Genomic DNA, 19,375 nt, shown 5'->3' with positions numbered 1-19,375 from the left:
GATTCCAATAACTTGGTAAGGAACCGCCTGTCCGCCATATTGCTCGCTGTCATCCAATCAGTGGGTGAAGAAGACCGTTGGTCGCCATCTTGCACCTAGGCAGCCAATCAACCGGCAAGGGAAGCTGGTGGCCGCCATCTTGCTCTAGTCTAAGCCAATTAGAGAAAGCATTGGGGGCTGCCATCTTTACTGTGGGCAATGAAGCGTGGTCGCCTCCATCTTAGTCCTGGTATCTTCAGGCCCTATGTCCCTGGGACTGCGGTGAACCTTGGCCCCTAGTGTCTACATCCGGCCACATCCCGGAAGCACCTCGGTTACCATAGTTAATGTGGGCAAATGCCCCATGCCTAGCAACGGGTAGCTAAGGACGCTGACCTCTGACCTGGGTTTCTATATCCGCTGCCCTTTGACCTCTTCCCTCACTGAGGAAGTGGGGTGCGGGGGGGGGGGCCTGCCGAGGGGCGTAGCTGAGCTCTAGGTAGAGGGAGGAGCTTTTAGTGCCCTTCCTGCTCCAGGCCTGGCGGCTGCAGGTAACGCGGGTCCTGTGGGGGGAGGGGACCCCCCCGTGCTCTGGGCGGGGGCAGGAGGTTCTGCCCCCCCCCCGTTTGGGGAGTGTGTGTAACAGGCCCGGGTTCAACCCCCTTCGGCGGGGGCGGGATCCCGCTAATCATTGCGGGCTGGGGGCGCGTGAGGGAGGGGCGGGTTACTCCCTCCTGCCCCTGCCACGTGGCCCCCCAGCAGCCCTGTCCCGGAGTGTGGGGGAGGCCGGGCCCTGCACCCGCCACTTCCTGCCATTCACCCTGAGGCCCAGCCGGCCGGTGACACAGGAGGTTTATTAGACGCCAGGAACAGGGTCAGAGCAGAGCTTGTAGGTACAGAGAACAGGATCCCTCCCTCAGTACGTCCCCGTGCTGGGCCTCCCTCCGCTTCCCCAGCCAGCTCCAAACTGGACTCTCCAGCCCCTCCCCAGGCCTTTGTCTCTTTCCCGGGCCAGGAGGCCACCTGATCTCTTTGTTCTCCAGAGCCTTTAGTCAGCACCTTGCAGAGGAGGGGCCAAAGCCATCAGGAGACAGGGTGCCGGCCATTCTCTGTGCAGACAGCATCACACCTGCCTAGGGCTCTGCAACCATTATCCCGCCACCTAGATACTTATGAAATGCATTGGGGAAACTGAGGCACCCACACAGTATTCAGAAAAAACATTAAGCACATTCCCATTTCGTCACAGGCTGTCTAGTGGGTAGAGCAAGTGATGGAAGCAGGAGTCCTGGGTTGTTGATGTTCTAGCTCTGTGTCATCAGAGGGAAGGTGTACTAGAGAAAGGGCAGTGTGTGGTTAATAATATTTCCTCCTCCTCCCTGTTTTCTGCATCCTCTTTCCCAGCTATTCCTTTTTTAATCCCACCCTCCCCTTCTTTCATGATGTCTCCTGCCTTTGGACCAACTCACTGTTCCTGTGCCCTCCTTCAGAGCTGCTTCTGTCTTTAAATCTCTAGCACTGATCTCTGCAGTTTCTAACAGCCCGAAATGAGGCCCCATAGTTGCCTGTGTTAGACTGGAAGGTGCTCAAGGTGGGAACCTTGCCTTCTTTCATGCTTTGTAAAGTGCAGAGCAAGCGCATACAGTGTTATATTAAATCCTTGCTTTGCCAGGTGTGATTGCCAACCTCATGGAAGCAGGGAAAAGCCCTCGAAAGTCCCCAGTCAGGAGAAAGCGGAAGCGATCACAGCGGCTCCTCAGCCGTGCCGCTGTTCCCCTGGAGTTCTACCGCTGTGACATCTGCAAGAAGGACATCAAACACCTCTCCAACTTCCAGGAGCACCAACGCATCCACACAGGCGAGCGGCCCTACCACTGTGAGACCTGCCAGAAGAACTTCATCCGCTGCGCTGACCTCATTAAGCACCGCCTGGTCCACTCGGACAGTCGGCCCCACTGCTGCGATGCCTGTGGCAAGCACTTCAAGCTGGCCGGGGACCTGGCCAAGCACAGCAAGGTCCATTCGGACGAGGCGCCCTTCAAGTGCGACGTGTGCTCCAAGCGCTTCAAGCGAACGTCCTGTCTCATCAAGCATCTCCGCATCCACACCGAGGAGAAGCCTTTCAAATGCTCCCAGTGCAGCAAGAGGTTCAAATGGGAAGCCTCGGTCAAGGAGCATCAGCGCATCCACACAGGCGAGAAACCTTTCAAGTGCGAGCACTGTCCCAAGAGCTTCACCCACTTCTCCACCTTTCTGCAGCACAAGAGAACTCACCAGAACAAGAAGCAGTTCAGCTGCAAATGCTGCTCCAAGTCCTTTAACCACAAATCCAACCTACTGAAGCACCAGCGCACGGTACATGGCTAGGAGCGGGCAAGTTCCCGGGTCCTGCTGCCATGCAGCTCTGATCAGTGTAACTTGCTTAGGCTGCCCCAGTCTCGGAGTCTGCCCATACTCTGCTGGAGGCTGGAAATGTGCTGAAACCCAGTGCAGAAGCTGGGCCTTAAGGAAGGGAAGCAGAACCTTGAGTGTGTGTGATAAGGAGACTGGGGTTTGGAGCAGCTCAAGCACCATGCCAGTTATAATGCTTCCCGTTGAATGGGAAGCTGCAGGCAGTGGCGGTGCACAGATGATATCGGTGCAGCAGAACTGGTGCAGGAGCTGCTATCAGATGGCTGGACTCTGGTTTACAGTCTAACCAAAGGTTCCCTTGTGATCCTGCTTCTTAAAGATCCTTCAGGATGGTGACACTTGCCAATTTAATCCAGGACAGAGATCTTCTGTGTTCCAAGCTCAGATCTGAGCAGAGTGCCACTAAGTGATGCTGCCGTCTGTCCTACGGATGCAGTTGGTCTTTCATACACTACAAACTGCAGCGGGTGTCTTTGCTTCTGCTGCCTCCGTTGAGCCCCCCATCCCCCTCATCTTGGTTTCAATGCTGTAGGAACTCTGTGAGCTAAGATCATGTCTAGTGCATCTGAGGTTTGGGTGAAGGGAAAAAGGGCTGGCATTCCACCTCCTGGGGGTGGCTTGTTTTTGACTGGATGCATCCGTATTATCATTGTTCCATGCGCTCTTGAGACAGATCCCAAACAGAATGGTTTCCAGGAAGCAGCTGCATAGTCTGTTTGATGGAAAGAGTGTTCCTGTGGCCACTCAGTTCCCGTAAACACTGCCTGTGGCTGCTTTAAATCACGAGCCTGTCAATGTCATGTTTTTTTATCATGCATCTACCTCAATGTGGCAGTAGCGCCTTCTGGGGGGAATTCTGTATCATGTCCCTTAGAGGTTTTCACTGTAATCTGATTGCCACTGTAGTTCAGTTAAGCTTGTCCACTTTACTGTGTTCTGCAATGATGGACAGACCTTGCAAGCAAAGGAGATCCCCACCTCCAAGAATCTTTGATCTAATGCTTTATGCTCCAGGGCGCGGGTGCTGGACCTCTACTTCCTGACAGAAGAAGGGCTGAGGAGCAAACTTGAGAGGGGAGGCGTGTATGTGAACCGCTGGAGATTGTCCCTCTTTTTCCCCCAATACGCACAGCTCCTAAGGAGGGATGGGCTCCAGCCCAACGACAGGGTTTAACTTGAAAGTCTTTGAGTATTTTCCTCTGGTCACTAATAAACAAGCTCATAACGTTAGTTCTGCAGAACTGGGCCAGCATAACTCATTCTGCCCCCAGAGCGTCAGGGACATGAGGGCTGCTCAAGGGGGTTTTAAACAAAAGTATCAAAGGAAGACAAAGGATTGCTTGATTCCTACCCAAAGCTAGAGCAATGCTGGGGTCTGAGGTCAGCTACAATGCAGCCCCTCTGTGCTAGCTTATAAGCACAGATGTGCATTTGGACGCCAGAGTTAGGACTTTACCAGGGAGGGAAATGGTCCACTCTTCTGGAACCAAACGCACCGCTCTGAACCAAATTGCATCAGTGCAGAGACAAAGGGGCTGAGGTCAGGGAAGGACATTTCCCCCATGGGAGTGGCGTACGCCACAACTGGATTGCCCTTCCAGTGGTGTAGCCATCCCTCCATTAATCGTGGCAGAAACATGGGGTGTTACCTCTTTAAACCCTGAATTTTGTAGCTTTGCTTTGAACAGTTTTTAGTCTGGCAATGGGCTCCTAGAAGGCAGGGGACATTTCAGTCACAGGCCAGTGTTCTGTCAATCCTGGCTTTCTGCTCAGCTGGTCAGGGCACCAGTGCAATAGTCATAGTCCTGTTCCAAATGGATCTCTCAGAGACTGCCCCACAACATGCCACGGGTTGAGTGAGCTGCCCTGTGCCTGGGAGAAGTGGGTCTCGAGGGTGGAGTTGGGAGGCTGGGAAGCTTTCCTGCTACCTGTTCTCTGAATAAAGGTTTCATTGTCCAGCACTGTTCACTTGAAACAGCAGCACAGCAAACATCTCTGATCAGTCTCCCTCCCAGCGGGCAGGGATCAAAAGGCTCCTCGTACCTAAAGAAAACTTAAATGGAGCAGCTGGCAACTGGATGATGTTGCCCTTGGATCCGCTCTGTGACAGCGGAATGGGTAAATGGCAGTGGCCCACGAGATGTGCTTGCAGTAGGCAGGCTGTGGTTTAACAAGAAGCCAGTTACCAAACATGAGGCTACCCTTGGTTGTGGCTTTAAAACAGTGTTTTCTGCAGGTGCCGGAGGAGGGGCATTTTGAGTACGTGCAGGGCTTTGTGTTTCCTTTTTAAATAAAGTTTGGGGTTTTTTTGCTTGTGCATTCTGAACTCCAAGCAACAAACCTTGGCTGCTAATAACTGGGAGCATGGCAGCAGCCTGCAGTCTTTCCACCTTAGCTAGGACTTCATCTGCTGTCATGCAACGCAGGCCTGGGCCAGGTCAGTGTTTGGAGGAGAGACCTTTAGGTAACACGCAGGAACTGGTGCTGATTTTAGGAGGCAAGACCACTGCCCCCTCCCCCGTACCCCACTGCAGCATTGGAGTGCACTGCTCTGCTATGGCTCACAATCAGAGGGACTACAGATCGCTAGGGATGTTTTTTTTAACTGCACCCACTCTGGTTGTTGAGTACACAAGCTGTGAGGCCTTTGTTAACCCCAGTATTCTAGCTTTCATTTCAACAGGGATAACTATTCTGCTGCATGAATACCCCCTTCCAGCTGGATATGCAGGAGGTCTCCTTTTCTTTAAATGTAGGTGTGTGGTTGCTGCAGGTGGCAGGTTCCTGAGCAGTGCTGAGTCTGGTATTTGTTCAGTGGAGCGGGGAGGTCAGAGAGTGGACATCTGACGACACACACACAGAAATTGCTGCAGAGCAATGAGAGCTTTCTGAGCGCTAGGTCCAAAGAGGAGTTTCTCTGCACAAGGAACAGGCAGGAATTGCGTACTTAATTCCAGACACGCAAGGCCCAAGCTATCACTTTTCCTACCCTACAGGGAACTTTCACTGAGATGGGCTGTAGCCAAGTTCTTTGCAAAGGGATCTTGTCCCTTTCTCTGGTGTCCCCAACCTGCAGCTAGCTCCTGGCGTGCATGTGCACGCGCCGGGGGAGTGGGGGGGGGGGGCAGCTTTCTGTTCTGGCTCCGTCTATGGCCCCTTTCTGCAGTCCTGGCCCCAGCCGCCAGATGTGTGGCAGGTAGCTGGAGAATGAAAGCTGTGAGTGCTGCAGCTGCAAGGAGAAATGACCAGCTTTGCCCTGGCCAATGACCCCGCTGGGCTTTCTGTGCTCTCCCTGCTTCCCCAAGGTGACCAACTGGGCTTCATACACCACCACAGCTTTCCCTGCAGGGACAAGGCCAGACTCAGCTTGCTTGGCAGCTGCTTTGGCCACAGTCTTCCCCAGCTGAGCACAAACGCTAGGCCGCCTGCGGGAGTATGAATGTGGCAGTACTGACCCTGCTAGGCCCAGGGCTGTTCCACCCTGCCAGGCAGGAGGAGGAAGGTGCTTTGCTAAAGCATCTGTTGACTGATTTAGGACTCGCTGGGCTGGTTTCTGATTGCTCCTTTATCTCTGCCCTTGCTGAAGGTGGCATTGCTTCCCTGCCCTGACAAGGCTTGAGCTCGGGAAGCAGGATCCCAAGTTCAGAACAGCGGCGTTTGCTCTGGGAAGTTTCCCCAGGGGCCATAAATGGCAGCCCAGATACCAGCTGTGGGGATTTCCTTGCTGAGATGGTTACATGTGAACTAGTGTAGAGACGTGCTGCTGTGTCATAAGGAACTGAGACCAACGGCTGAGGGGGTTGAGGCCGGGAGTGTGTGAAGCACAGATGGTGTAGGTCTGGTTTTTGGATTCAGGGAGAGCTAGTTTTTCTCAGTAAGGTATTTCTGGGATTCCCATCTCTCTCTAGGATCAAGGGAGGCATCCCTCTGCTTCAGGTACAAGAACCAGGTATTCTGTTTTAGAGCCCTCATGTCAGCGTCTAATCAGCAAGTTGCAATTCAGTGCCTCTTGTGAATTCTGATGGCGCCCATTATACCTGGCTGAAGTCAAAATGCCCACTCAGTGGGGCTATTTTGCAAGAAGCTAGGTGCTCTCCCTGCCCCCATCTGCCTTCTGTGTGGAATACAAGCATACTCATGGCCCTGCTGCTGCAGGCAAACCGTAGGGCCAGGGTACAGAGAAGCGATACTTGCCAAGGAAACCACTAGCAGGAATATGTCAAACCAGATCTTTATTAGAGCAGCAGTTCTCGATATACCCTGCAGGTCTACTGCGTTCTCAACATTCAATACAGGTTATTTACAAGCAGCCTGTTTTGACAGATTACAGCAGTTGGGAGGGGTTTTTTAGGATATTTTAAATACAGAGATGAACTGACTTCAGTTTCCATCCCATCCCTGAGACGGGGCTGGTGCATGTACGGTCTTGGCGTGGAAGGAAACCAGGCAGCTGCCCCACAGTCCTCTCCAGAAGTGGTTGCAGCCCTGTCTCAGAGTAGTGCAGAGAAACCCAGGGCCTGGAGATGGAGCTGTATGAGCAGTACAGAGCATCTCACTGATAGTTCGTCGCTGTGGTGCATTTGCTTAAAGTCTCCACTCAGTTCCAAGGGGCTATGGCTGAGCATAGTCTCACCTTGTCCCTCCCTAGCCAATCTTCAATGCACCTGGAATTCCCCCCCACCCCCCATCTTCTCTTCCCCACCCCCACTGGAAATACCCAACATACTTGGGAACAAAAACAGGAACAACTGACCTTAGAGAGTTTTGAAATAAGAAGCCACCGCGAAAACAAATGTAGCAAATCCAGAAAGGATCAGGGATTTCAAACCAATCCGACAGGAAATATTACTGGCATCCCCTCAGCTGGAAGCCTCAAGCAAGGAGAGAGTTTTCAATATACTGTGAAGGGAAAATCCATTGGTCTGTTTTAGAAACTGCTGTACCCTGGCACCTGTGACCTGTTCATCTCCTTGGGGAAGCTCTTGTCTGAGTCCCACAGGTGTGTCTGTAGGAGCTAAGTCTCAGCACTTGCCTGGACTTTGGAGCAAAATGCTCCCATTGCACTTGAAACCAGTGGAAACCATGATGCCAAGGAGTGAAGTGGAGGAAAGGAAAGAGACTGGTCACCCCAAAGGTCTGCTCAGCTCTGCTGGGCAGTTTCCAGCTTGACCATTTACCCAGCTCTCCCAGCAGCAGCCCAAGCATCAGGCAGCTCCTCCACTCCCGTCTCTGGTCAGGTGCAGTCCAAGGGGCCCGGCTGGCTCTAATACCAAGCTTTCCATAACAACGGGCAAGCTCGTCAGTGGAAAGAGGATGAATGTTCAAAACGAGTCCCGACGGGGCCAGAGGCACCTAAACACTGTTCCCTTTAGGGCTCATCATGCCCGGTGGGTGGAGTCGTCTCCACAGGCGATGTGACACAAACGCTGTGACGATCAGGCCCAGGAGGGAGCTTGCCGTCCCGATCGCAATGGCAGAGTCGGTGCTGAAGGTAGCTGCAAAGAAGAGACGAGAAATTGTCAGTTGGTGTGGCTGAGCCCTTAGCATGGCTCGGGCTCAACAATCAACAAGTATAAACATCCCAGCCTGGGTCCCGGTGTGTCTTAGGCGTCCTTTAACACCAGCCAGCCACCAACAGCTGCATCTTCACATCACACGGCCCCCCAGGGCCAGTGGGACTGATCAGCAGCCTCAGCAGAGAGGATTTAACGGGCTGTACAGGCTAACAACAGGCTCCTGCCTAGAGATTGATCCCTCCAGCCCCAGGTTAAGGCACATGGGCAGGGAAGCTTGCACTGCTGCTGCCCGTGTTGTACTGGTTCCTGTGGATGGAATTTCACGGCTGTCAGCCCAGCAACCTTCCCCAACCGTTATTCACTGTAGCGTTCAACAACCAAGAAAAGTGTGTGGCTAAGACCTATATGTGATGCTTGGCCCTTGAACACAGGCACTCTGCCTCTCCCCATCCCATGGTTTTGGGCGGAGGGTTATGCTGAGCATAAGCTGTAGTTTTCTGTTCTGTTGTTACCTGTGGGAGTACAGATTGGGGAAGGAAACAAACACGATCACTGGGATGCCCTCTCCTCCCTGGGCTGGCTTGCACCTCCCCACAGCGACCAACCACTCCTGAATGCAAAGCCCTTGGCAGCCACTCACCAGCAGACACAGCGATGTGGAGGCTTGCCACCTGGAGTCTCCTACTCAGCATGACGCACTCATAGATCCCTTGGTGGTTGAGATCTACATGGTCAACCGTCAGGATGGATTTGCTCTTGGACGCCTCCTCCTGATACTGAGAGAGTTCCACAGGGGTTTTCAGCCACCTGATGGTAATATCCTCACCGCACTCTGCCTCGCATATGATCTTCAGGGCTTCCCCGGTGGTCCCTTTAGAAGGGACAGGCCTGATCTGCAGGTTGCAGACAGACTCTGTTCTGGGGCTCTGGACACTAGTAGCTTTCTTGGTGAGAGAGTTCTCTGTGCTAGCCACATCTCCTGTGGTGGGGTTCTCTGTGCTAGCCACATCCCCTGTGGTGGGGTTCTCTATAGCAGAACTCAAGCCGCTGCTGGGACTCCAGTCTGTTGTGGCTGTGCCTGCACTGGGGTGCTGTGAGGCAGCCCTGGACTCGGTGGCGAGGGTCTCTGTGGTCACCAGCCAGGGAACAGAGGTGGCTTTGGCACTGGACTTGTGAGATGTGACAATGAACTCTGTGGTGGGGGTCTCTGCAGAAGTCAGTTCTGTGGTGGGGCTCTCTGTAGTAGCCCCAAGCCCAGTTGTGGGGCTGCAGTCAGTAGCAGGGGGGTTCTCTGTAGTAGCCGGAGACTCAGTTCTGGGATTCTCTTGGCCAGAAACTGACTCAGTTGTGGGCTGCTCTGCTACAGCTGTAAACAGAAGATTTTGATTAGTCTCTTGACGCTTCGTTACACATACTCCGTGCCCTTGTCCTTAAGGAGCTGGGTCCATGCAAGCCAGGTAGGTGGCCCTCTGACCACGGCTGTCACCGAATGATCCTCCATCCCCTGGGAGGGGATTGAAGTGGTTGCTGGCTCTCTCCACCCCTCTGAACCCAGCTCCAGAGATATGGCTGTGTCAGAAACCTCACACCCTATCCCCTGCTTTGCTCTCCCCTTCTGTCATAAACAGATAGTTAAGGGTTAATGCCTCTTTTACCTGTAAAGGGTTAAGAAGCTCAGTAAACCTGGCTGACACCTGACCAGAGGACCAATAAAGGGAGGAGATACTTGCAAATCTTGTTGGGGGGAAGGCTTTTGTTTGTGCTCTTTGTTTTGGGGGTTGTTCACTCTTGGGACTAAGAGGTACCAGACGTACATCCAGGCTCTTTCTGAATCAGTCTCTCATGTTTCAAACTTGTAAGTAATTAGCCAGGCAAGGCATGTTAGTCTTATTTTTGTTTTCTCAACTTGTAAATGTTCCTTTTTGCTGAGAGGATTTTACCTCTGTTTGCTGTAACTTTGAACCTAAGGCTAGCGAGGGTTCCTCTGGGCTATATGAATCTGATTACCCTGTAAAGTATTTTCCATTCTGATTTTACAGAGATGATTTTTACCTTTCTTTCTTTAATTAAAAGCTTTCTTTTTAAGAACCTGATTGATTTTTCCTTGTGTTAAGATCCAAGGGGATTGGGTCTGGACTCACCAGGAATTGGTGGGGGAAAGGAGGGGGGATGGTTAAATTCTCCTTGTGTTAAGATCCAAGGGGTTGGATCGGTGTTCACCAGGAACTTGGTGAAAAACCCTCTCAAGGCTGCCCAGGGAGGGGAAGGTTTTGGGGGGACAGGAAGTGTTCCAGACACTGAAATTTCTGGATGGTGGCAGTGTTGCCAGATCTAAGCTAGTAATTAAGCTTAGAAGTGTCCATGCAGGTCCCCACATCTGTACCCTAAAGTTCAGAGTGGGGGAGGAACCCTGACACCTTCGTATACGCAACAGACCCTGCACAGGCACCTTTCATGCCAGCTGTGTGTGGGCTGAGGCAGGATCCTTGGGATTAGGGCCCTAGACAGAGAAGAGGACAAGCACACACAGGGCCTTCCCTTGATCCGTAACTTCACAGCATGGGCTAGCAAGAGGACTCAGGAGAAGAGTATCTGGGGCTAGGAGGAAGGATGCATGGGGTGGGATAACAGCATGAATCAAGGAGATCTGGTGGGGCACAGGGGAGGTGCCAGGAGCTGAGAGGAAGCTGCATCTCTCCTGGAGAGCTGGAAGGGTTTAGCAAAAGGTCCCCAGGTGGGTGGATTGAGGCCCATTCAGCTTGATGTTACCCTGGTTCCCATGCTGCATAGGGAATTACAGACCACACAGAGTTCATATTAGCAGCCTGGAAGCAGGAGATGTTTTCACCCCCGGCAGACAAGTATTGCAAGCGACATGCGGAAATGGCTTTGGCAGGAGAATTTGCACACCCACCGTGCTAAGATTCCTAGCTCGGCTCTCCAAGACTTACCTTTTCTGCTCACAGTCACTGCTGTGGCCCGGTGGAAACTCTTGTCTGAGGGCAGCAGCAGCTCCACCTCACACCTGAACTCCATGCTCTCCGTCACCTTCTCCCCTGGGACCTCCAGCTCAGAGTCATAACTGAACAGCTCCTCGTCATCAGGCGCTTCTTCAGGGTCTGGGCTCTCCAGTCTCTGGTCCCCCCGATACCAGCTCAGAGTCAAGGAGCCGGGTGGGTACACCTTGCTAATAGAGCAGTGGAGATGGGCTGGCTGACCAGCCACCAGCTCCTTTGGCTGGGTTTCCAGCTGCAAGGTGTCTGGAAGAGCTGAAAAATGAATGGCACATGAGGAACGGCAGGCTTCCTAGCTACATCACCTACTATGGGACAGGGTGCCCAGGAGATCAGGGCCGGGAGTGGCCAACGGAGACATTAGGTGGGATTTTCAAAAGCACCTATGAGAGTTAGATACACAAAGTCCCTTTGAAAATCTGCAGGATTTGTGCTTCTAAGTCACTTGCCCCTTCTGAGGCTCCCACCCACTTTCAGGTGTGAAGTGCACGTCCTGTCAGTTGTGGCATCTGCAGAGCCTCCATGCAGAGGGGAGTCAGTGGGATGCAATCAGTTCTTGCCCTCTTCCCCTAAGGATTCATCACTGAGATCACTCCTGGGAACAGTGGCCAATTTCTGATCCACTCTAGAAGCCACAAAACTACATTCCTGGCTGACTTATCATGGCCATTCCCATGGCCATGTCTGCCGGGGGGAGTCCAGGCATTGGAGAGAGCCTTGCAAGTCAGCCCTTAAACCCCAGGGCCCGATGTTCAGAGGGGCTGGGTACCAGCCGCTCCCATTGCTTCCAGTGGTGCTGCAGGTGCCCCTCACCTCTGAGAACCAGGCCTTCTGATCTTAACTGCTCTCTTGCCCTGGTTTGTGGCCATCCTCCACCCCAGAAGGGACTGCATTTTAGTGATCAATCCTCATGCTTCTGGACATAAACTGATCATCAGCTGAGCCAGGAAGAATCCTACGGTACAGGATGGCATACGAAGGCTTGATACCTTCCTCTAAACATTCTGCCTTGGTCAGTGTCAGGATGGACCATTGGGCAGTTCCAAGGTTAGCTGGATTCTGTGAAGCGGGGAGGGTGGAAGATTGCAGCTGATATAGGATCAGGCCCCCAAATGGACACAGTCAAGTGCCCGTTATCTGAGGTTTGTTGCGAGTGGCTCCGGAGGCAACACTAACTGAAAGGGACGAGCGGGGAAGTGATTTTCTTTCATTCTGAAGTCTTTGTGATTTGGCAGCACTTTTTGTGCAGGGTCGGCTTGGCTGGTTCCCCAGCACGGTCGGTCAGTCCCTCCTGTTTGCCTGGGTTAGAAAAACACCAGGCCAATGTGACGGTAAAACCTCTAGGTTTCAATCTGACTGTCCCCCCTTTGGGCTACAATGTGTTTGGAGTCTAGACCGTCCTGCAGCTGGGGGGTAACTGCATCAACCCAGGGCACTTACAGTACACCTGCAGGTTGGTCGACCCCTGGTGGGACTTCCCTTGGCAGTTCCCCATGCAGAACTTCATGCCCTCCATGGCTACGGCAGCATTGGTGACGAGCAGGAGGCTATAGGTGGGGGTGGAGATGATGTTCCCTAGGTTGGTGTCCAGCCCCTTCCACTGGGGCTTCCCATCCGGACAGTCCAAGGAGCAGTTCAACTGAATGGATCCTCCAATCTGGACGAGCGGCTCCTGGGGCAGCACCGTCAGCTGGCCTGGGTGGAGTGGAGGGAAGGGGAAAAGCAGCAAGTGGAGAAAACAAGAGTCATTCAGAGAAGAGCAGTGAATATCCAGCATTAGCTTAGGCAGCTGTTCCCAGTGGAAAGGGCAGCACGGACATGGTGAGATTTTGGGTTCAGTGCTCTGGTTTCTGAACCGCTAAGGTGCACTCAGATCACCTCCACAATCAAGAGGGCTAGCAACTGTTTTTGTTTTGTTTTTAAAGCTGAGATGCTCCCATAATCACAGGACTCCTGGAGCTGGGGCTTTTTAAAAAAACACCAATCACATGACTTGCAATAAAATGGGAGGGGTCAGTAACACTGCAGATGTAACATAGGTGAAATTCTGGCCCTGGTGAAGTTAAGGGTAATTTGAAGATCATGGCAAAAAGAGGCAGGATTTCTCGCTTTCACTCCACTTCCCCTCAAACTTCCCCTCTTTGCACCGTGACCTCAAAAACAAAACTGCATTCAAACATTCCCTCAGACTTTCCAGAAGAGCAAGTGTTTGTTCCTGGGTTGTTGGCTCTGATTCCCCCTCCCCACAACTGTCATGCAATGCAGTGGCAGGTTTCTTCCACCTCAGAGGTGGCAGCATTTCAGTGCTGATCCCCAGGATCCCTCAGGGAGGAAAGATGCCGCTACAGTGGAAGGAATGTTATTTAACTGCAGATGTTTCCATGGGATGAGATTCTCCCTGTAACACAGCCTGGGTTTAACTTCATCTGAGTCTCTACTTTCCACAAAGATTTTACAAGTGGTTATTCAAAAAAATAAGCCTGAACACCCGTCATCCTCCACCGGTTAACCCCTTGCTGCTGCTGCTCTCCTGGGAACCAGGCTGCCAATCAGACGTAAAGCATACAAATCCCACACTCTGGTTACTGTGTTTAAAGACAAAGCACTAAATACTTGATTTTAATTAAATCCAGAATATTTTAGCTTTGGTTTGCCCAAGCAAGAAAATGACATATGCATTTAAACTGTTTTTTGTTACAAAACCACTGCAAACGTTAAAGGAGAGAATGCAGAGGTAAACCATGAGTGACTTGGATTGAATCTGTACATCTCACTAGAGACTTTCATGTTAAGGTGCCCTGCCCACACCACTGCTGAAATGCAGCCACCTCTGGGGTGCGCAGCAAACAGGGCGGAAATTTTGACAAAGGACAAACCTTGGCTGTTCTGAAAACGACCCAAAGATCTGTAGTGTCTGTGCAACGACCCAGAGGGCAGCAGCTTGCTTTTTAATGACTCACTGGAGTGGCCCAGGGAACAAAACAAAATCGTTTCCCATTTTTCCCAGCAGGCTGTCAACTCTTGTACTGTCTGGGTCAGCCCCTCAGCTGGAGAACATTGACCCAACTCCTTGAAGCTAACGGAGCAACAGCAATTTACAGCCACTGAGCATCCGGCTTTAACTAACTCTCTGCAAAGGCAGTTCCCAGATTGCTTTCCGGGCAGGACTGGGTGTCTGCGGAGCACTTGCAGCTGGTTACGTGGGTCTGATTTCCAGCTGCTAGAGGGCATCACAAGTCAGCTAAAATACCCCTAAGGGCATGATGATGGAAGGTGCTGAGAGCCAGCAGCTCCCACAACTTCAGTTGCAGGGGGTGGGTACTCAGCTCCTAAATGCTTTCCCAACATTCATTTTCAATGCAGGTAATTGTGCAGTGTCCCTGTGCCAACTAGATGAAGAAGAACAGGGGGGAGGCAGGACCACAGGTGATCGTGAATGGGAGGGGCGGGGTGGGCAATGGCACATGGGAAGGAAGAGGGTCCATGAGACCAGCGGTCTATTACGTGGTCCCCCTATGAAAATATGAGCACCCCTGCGCCACAGCACTCTGGGATGCTGTTTGTATGAAGGATTGTCTCAAAAGTAAAGCTGTGCAATAGAGCCATCTCATTGCATCTTTCTAAAAGTACGCCAGCACTAGCCCCGAATGTGGCAGTGACACTGTTGTAGCCGTTGGCACCGTTACGAGAGTGTTTCTTTTCGAGAGCGCTTAGCAGCCCAGTATGCTCACATCTCATGTCACTGATGCTGCGTAGACCTGTCTATGGGCCAATATTCATCCGCGGATGTAAAAATTAGGCTCTGAGTGATTTGTATTGTTCTAAGAGCTAAACTAAATGTTCTCTGAGATTCAGATGTGTCACCGTTCTATAACCCTATTCATTTCATTCAAGACGGAGCCAAAGTCCGGGGGACAAGTGATGTGTTTTTTCCCTCTCTTTTGGAATCAGTTTTAACAATGTTTAAGTTGCTGATTTATTTTTCTCCAAGCTCAAAGATCCGTGCGCAGTGGAGGTTCGCGGAGAGGGGGCGTCAGAAAGAAAGTGGGATTATTGGTTATATTACTGGAGTGCCCAGGACCCTGGTCACAAACCAGGAGCCACTGTGCCAGGCACTGTATAACCACAGAACAAAATGCAGACCCATGTGTACCCAAGGATGGAGACAGCTCTGTTAACAGTCCCCTCCTGAGCACCCCGAGGCTAGCACAGCCAATCCAAACTGGGCACAGAGCATCGCTGGGAGCCCTTGACACACAGATCACATCTGGACAGAGCCGCAGCTGCTCACGCCGACACACCAGGCAGCAGAGCTGCAGGGGATGCCATCGGCAAAGCAGTTGTGTAGTGAACCGCAAACAGGGAAAACTTCAGAACAGCACCCAGGACCAGCATGGAGAAATAGCTGAAAAGAATAGCTCAGTCCTTCACGAGGCAGGGAACCCCCAATCCCTCCAGCCCAGAGAGAACCTCTGATCTGCTGTGGTCTCCAGGGAACTTACCGCTGCAAGTCCAGCCAAGGCTGAGGAGCAAGAGGAGAAGAGTTGGCTCCATTGCTGTGGCTACAGGGAAATGTTTTCACTCCAGCTAATCTCTTCTCTGTGACAGGGATCTGCAGGCAGCTGTTTCTTTCCCACCAGCCAGCTGGATGGACTCTGCCTGGGGCGGATCTCTTTCTGCCTAGAAGTCCCATCCTCACGCACCTCTTTAAAGTCTTAAATAGGAACCGCCCGCTGACAGTAAGCACCAGCCCAGATAATAGGCTCTTGACCCTGCTGGTCAGCTGGGAATTTCCAGCCCGGGGAATTTTAGCCTTGTGGTAAATGGCTTTAACCTCAGACTACCTGGCTCCACACGCTAAGGATTCTGTTCTGCATAGACACCCCCAAAATCACAACTGCCTCCTACAGGGAAACAAATGCGAACTGCCTGGATTGGATGGGTGAATTACAGGACATGGGAACATGCCTCGTCTCTCCCAAATAAGCACCCAGACCCTATCAACATCTCTATACAAAACCTGCCACTGAACCCCATATGTGCCACCCACCCCTCCCATTCTACAGAACTGTGTTACTCCCCTCCCCATTCGATACACCGAGTAGATGCCTAGACATGTTTCACCCCACTCCCTAACACACAGTCCTATATGCTCTCTTCCACCCCCTCCTGCCACACAGCCATTTACACCCCTGCATACAGACGCATGGGCATACACTGAGGGGATGAAAATCCTGGCCATGCAGTGGATGGGGCACTGCACTGGGAGTCAGGAGACCTAAGGCCTAAGCCCTGCTTTGCCAGTGACCACAGGTGAGTCACGTCCCCTCACTGTGCCTCAGTTTCTGCATCTGTAAAATGGGGACAATGGTAAAGCCCTTTGTGATCCATAGATGAAAAGCCCTCAGAATTTTCAATAAACTCTCTGATCTGACATGCTTGTGAGTCCAAAGAGCAGTCCCCTTTCCCCCACCTACTTCAATTTCCCAAGAGCACTGGGATCCTCATGACTTCACAGACACTGAGGTGTACCTATAATCAATAAATAATAATAATCATCAGACATTTATAGAAACCCAGCCACCCAAAGAGCCATGGGCGCTCATAAACGGGTTAGACTGTACACCCACAAATTGCTTTGCCCAGCCCTGAAATGCAGTTACCTCTGGGGAAGAATACATCAGTGCTGCATAAAACAGATAGTAGAGAACACGTCCAGCTCATTACAAATTGGTGGATTATGGGGTGATCCCTTAAAATAGGGGATAGTGGGTCACCCACAAGATCCTTCTGCAGGAAGCGTTTGGAGAGGCAGGATGTAGGAATTCAACCCAAGACCCTGGAGGATGAAACCCCTTTGTCTCAATATCTGGAAGCCATGTCCACAGTTGCTCCCAGTTCTGAGCTATTGAACACAGGGCATTATCAGCTCAGGTGATGTGTCTGGGGAGAGATTCTCCAAGGACTCAGAAGCAAGCAGTCAGACATGCTGCACCCCCTTGTTCCAGGAGCGCCAGGGGACAGCAGGAAACAGACTGGCTGCTTTTCAAGTTTCCAATTAATTCTCAGCAACATAAGGAAGGAAGACCCAGAATCTCCCCCAGCCAATCCTATCCCCTCAATAAAGAGATGGAAGGGAGAGCCCAGGGAGGGAATCCTGCCCCCACTGAAGTCAATAGCGGTTTTGCCATGGCCTTCACTGGGCACTGAATTTCTCACCAAGTGAGGAGGACTAGTGAAACGAGTGAAATCGGGGGGGCTTCAGAGAACGGGTATTGGCCAGGAAGGGAAGGAAAGCCACATATGCCTGGGAAGAAGTCCAAGGCCATGCCGTAACTCTTGACAAGAAGGGAGCGTGCATTTTAAGTGGCATTCAAAAAGCATCTGCCAGTAACAAGATGGGGTTTGAGTCCTGTGGCACAGCAAGGGTTAAAGCTGGAAGGTAAAGAGCAGCTCAGTCAGTGGGAGTTTACACAGCTACCCTTTCTATGTTCTCTACAGTTAACTTGTACCAGCTTCTCCCAGACACTGGGAAGAATGTGATCTGCAAAGTCTTCCAAATAACCTCCCGGTTCCCAGCAAATGTTTCCTTGTCAGTTTCACAGAGCAGGTTCTGAGACTGCCTAAGGCCCCTCAACGCCGTGATTTTATATATAAACAAAAGTGAGGGTCAGAGAAAAGGTTCCTGCTTGATGCAGCCTTAAATTATAGAGCTGCTCTCGGCACCTTCAGACCGTCACACACACCCCTAATGCAAACCTGCCCCTTCTGCTCTTTGCATCCATCTAAATCCTGACTGAGAAGCTAATAGCACAGAATAGCAGTGAGTTGAATTAAATAACAGTTCTTATGGGGGCTGGTCCTGCGACAAGGGCACAAGGGTAGGAGCTAGGACATCTGAGATCCATTCGCAGCTCTTTAACGGATGTGCTGTGTGAGCGTAGGCCAATCACATTCCCTTTTCCATGACCTTGTTGCCCCATCCATCAAATAACTAACGGGTCTTTGTGACCTACAGAAGAACTCTAAGCACACAGGAAGGATTATTATTTGTAGGGAAGCTGTACCATCCAACAGATGCAGAAATCATGAAGCGAACCTGAAGATTCACTCTGTCAGAAAAAGACTGGGGGCACAGGGGCCTACAGGCCCGATTCAGAAATAGCTCTTCCTCTTAGGCTGGAAACAAGAGCCCAAAGGTCTGGTAGGTCCCATCAAGTCCACCTCCCTGGCCAACACATGATTGTGCCCTACTTTCTATCTTTCACTATCTTTACTCATTCTAGTTTTAAATGGGCCCAGAACTGGAAGCAGAGGTGGGGTCACAAGATTCCGATGCACATTAAAGGTCCCACAGACCTTCCGAAGTGGAAGCTGTTTTCAGCCAATCTATTGGCCCAGGGTTGCCAACTCTCATGGGTTTAATCACAAGTCTTTCACTATTTGGCTTTTTACGAAAGCCCCAATTCCTGGAATCACAATAGGATCTGAACCGTCATTAAAAAAATAGTTGAGTTTTTAGATCTCAGGGTTGTGGACAAAAGCTTGAAGATGTGACCTGAGCGTGACCTAAAGGCTCAGAAACTAGAGGGCACGTGAAAATACCCTAACATTTTTTTTTTAAGCTAGTCTTGATTTTTTTGGTTTCAGACTCATGATTTTTTAATATTTGCAGCCAGCGATATCGTAATCCTGTCAACAAAGTCTTCATTTACAGCCAGGAAATGAGAGCAATGCTGCAGAGAGCTCTTCATCCTGAGTCAGGGCTGCCTTTTAACCAAGGTCCTTATTGCTTGTGAGCATTGACACTTTACAAGTGTGGTGTGGGCACTGTTGGTGTAGGACTCCTTACCGCTTTGCCAGGAAGGACACCCCCCCCACAATCATGAAAACTACCTCAAGCACCCAGACATTTCTGGGAGCACTCCCCTGGAAGAATTCACCTACTCTGGGCCCACTATTCTGGGGAGCCATTACAAGAGCACGGTACAGGAGGTGGCACAGCATAGACACACAACTCGTTACACTCTCATCTCCAGGTGCAACAGCTCCTATTATTCACAAGAGGACTGCCTGAGGTGGCGTCTGTAGCACTAGTGACAGGAAGAGATCTTCTTGAGTAGATGTCCCAGACAGTTCAGAGCGGGGCGGAAAGCATTGCCCGGAACATAGAAATGCAGGGCTGGAAGGCACCTCAGGAGGTAATCTAGTCCAGCACCCTGTGCTGAGGCAGGACCAGGTAACCCTAGAACCATCCCCGACAGGTTTGTCCAACCTGTTCTTAATCACCTCCAATGACGGGGATTCCACAACCTCTCTTGAATACCTATTCCAGAGCTTAACTGTCCTTATAGTTAGAATTTTTTTCCTAATATCTAACCCATCTCTCCCTTACTGTAGATTAAGCCCATTGCTTCTTGCCCTACTTTCAGTGGACGTGGAGAACTGAGCCCC

At 51.4% G+C, this 19,375-nt stretch overlaps 2 protein-coding genes across 3 annotated transcripts; one reads left to right on the top strand and one right to left on the bottom strand.

Annotated features, from left to right (window-relative positions):
- Positions 1–440: 440 nt before the first annotated feature.
- LOC127040250 (zinc finger protein 79-like) lies at positions 441–3,632 on the top strand. Its single transcript, XM_050934171.1, has 2 exons — positions 441–530; positions 1,652–3,632. The coding sequence occupies exon 2, from the start codon at positions 1,669–1,671 to the stop codon at positions 2,344–2,346; it is 678 nt and encodes a 225-aa protein (XP_050790128.1). The 5' UTR covers positions 441–530; positions 1,652–1,668; the 3' UTR covers positions 2,347–3,632.
- Positions 3,633–4,154: 522 nt separating this feature from the next.
- Positions 4,155–15,923, bottom strand: MADCAM1 (mucosal vascular addressin cell adhesion molecule 1). Of its 2 annotated transcripts, XM_050934143.1 has the most exons (5): positions 15,424–15,921; positions 12,362–12,616; positions 10,859–11,176; positions 8,548–9,273; positions 4,155–7,886 (listed from the first exon to the last, which is right to left on the bottom strand). In XM_050934143.1, the coding sequence occupies exons 1-5, from the start codon at positions 15,473–15,475 to the stop codon at positions 7,744–7,746; spliced, it is 1,494 nt and encodes a 497-aa protein (XP_050790100.1). In that variant the 5' UTR covers positions 15,476–15,921; the 3' UTR covers positions 4,155–7,743. The 2 variants fall into 2 exon arrangements, with proteins under 2 accessions (XP_050790100.1, XP_050790099.1); XM_050934142.1 differs by having other exon boundaries at positions 7,794–9,273; positions 15,424–15,923.
- Between the last annotated feature and the right edge of the window lie 3,452 nt (positions 15,924–19,375).

Source organism: Gopherus flavomarginatus, chromosome 24, assembly GCF_025201925.1.
Source record: "Gopherus flavomarginatus isolate rGopFla2 chromosome 24, rGopFla2.mat.asm, whole genome shotgun sequence".
NCBI lineage: Eukaryota > Metazoa > Chordata > Testudines > Testudinidae > Gopherus > Gopherus flavomarginatus.
This window is presented reverse-complemented; position numbering and strand designations above follow the sequence as displayed.

What these genes read in the sequence shown, in the direction of transcription:
- LOC127040250 (XM_050934171.1), top strand. Translation starts at nt 1,669, where the DNA reads ATGGAAGCAGGGAAAAGCCCTCGAAAGTCCCCAGTCAGGAGAAAGCGG.
- MADCAM1 (XM_050934142.1), bottom strand. Translation starts at nt 15,475, where the DNA reads ATGGAGCCAACTCTTCTCCTCTTGCTCCTCAGCCTTGGCTGGACTTGC. An exon ending in CCTTGGCTGGACTTGCAGCG is followed by an intron (nt 12,617 to 15,423) that starts GTAAGTTCCCTG and finishes CACTCCACCCAG; the next exon opens with GCCAGCTGACGGTGCTGCCC. An exon ending in AGTGACTGTGAGCAGAAAAG is followed by an intron (nt 9,274 to 10,858) that starts GTAAGTCTTGGA and finishes TTCTGTTTACAG; the next exon opens with CTGTAGCAGAGCAGCCCACA.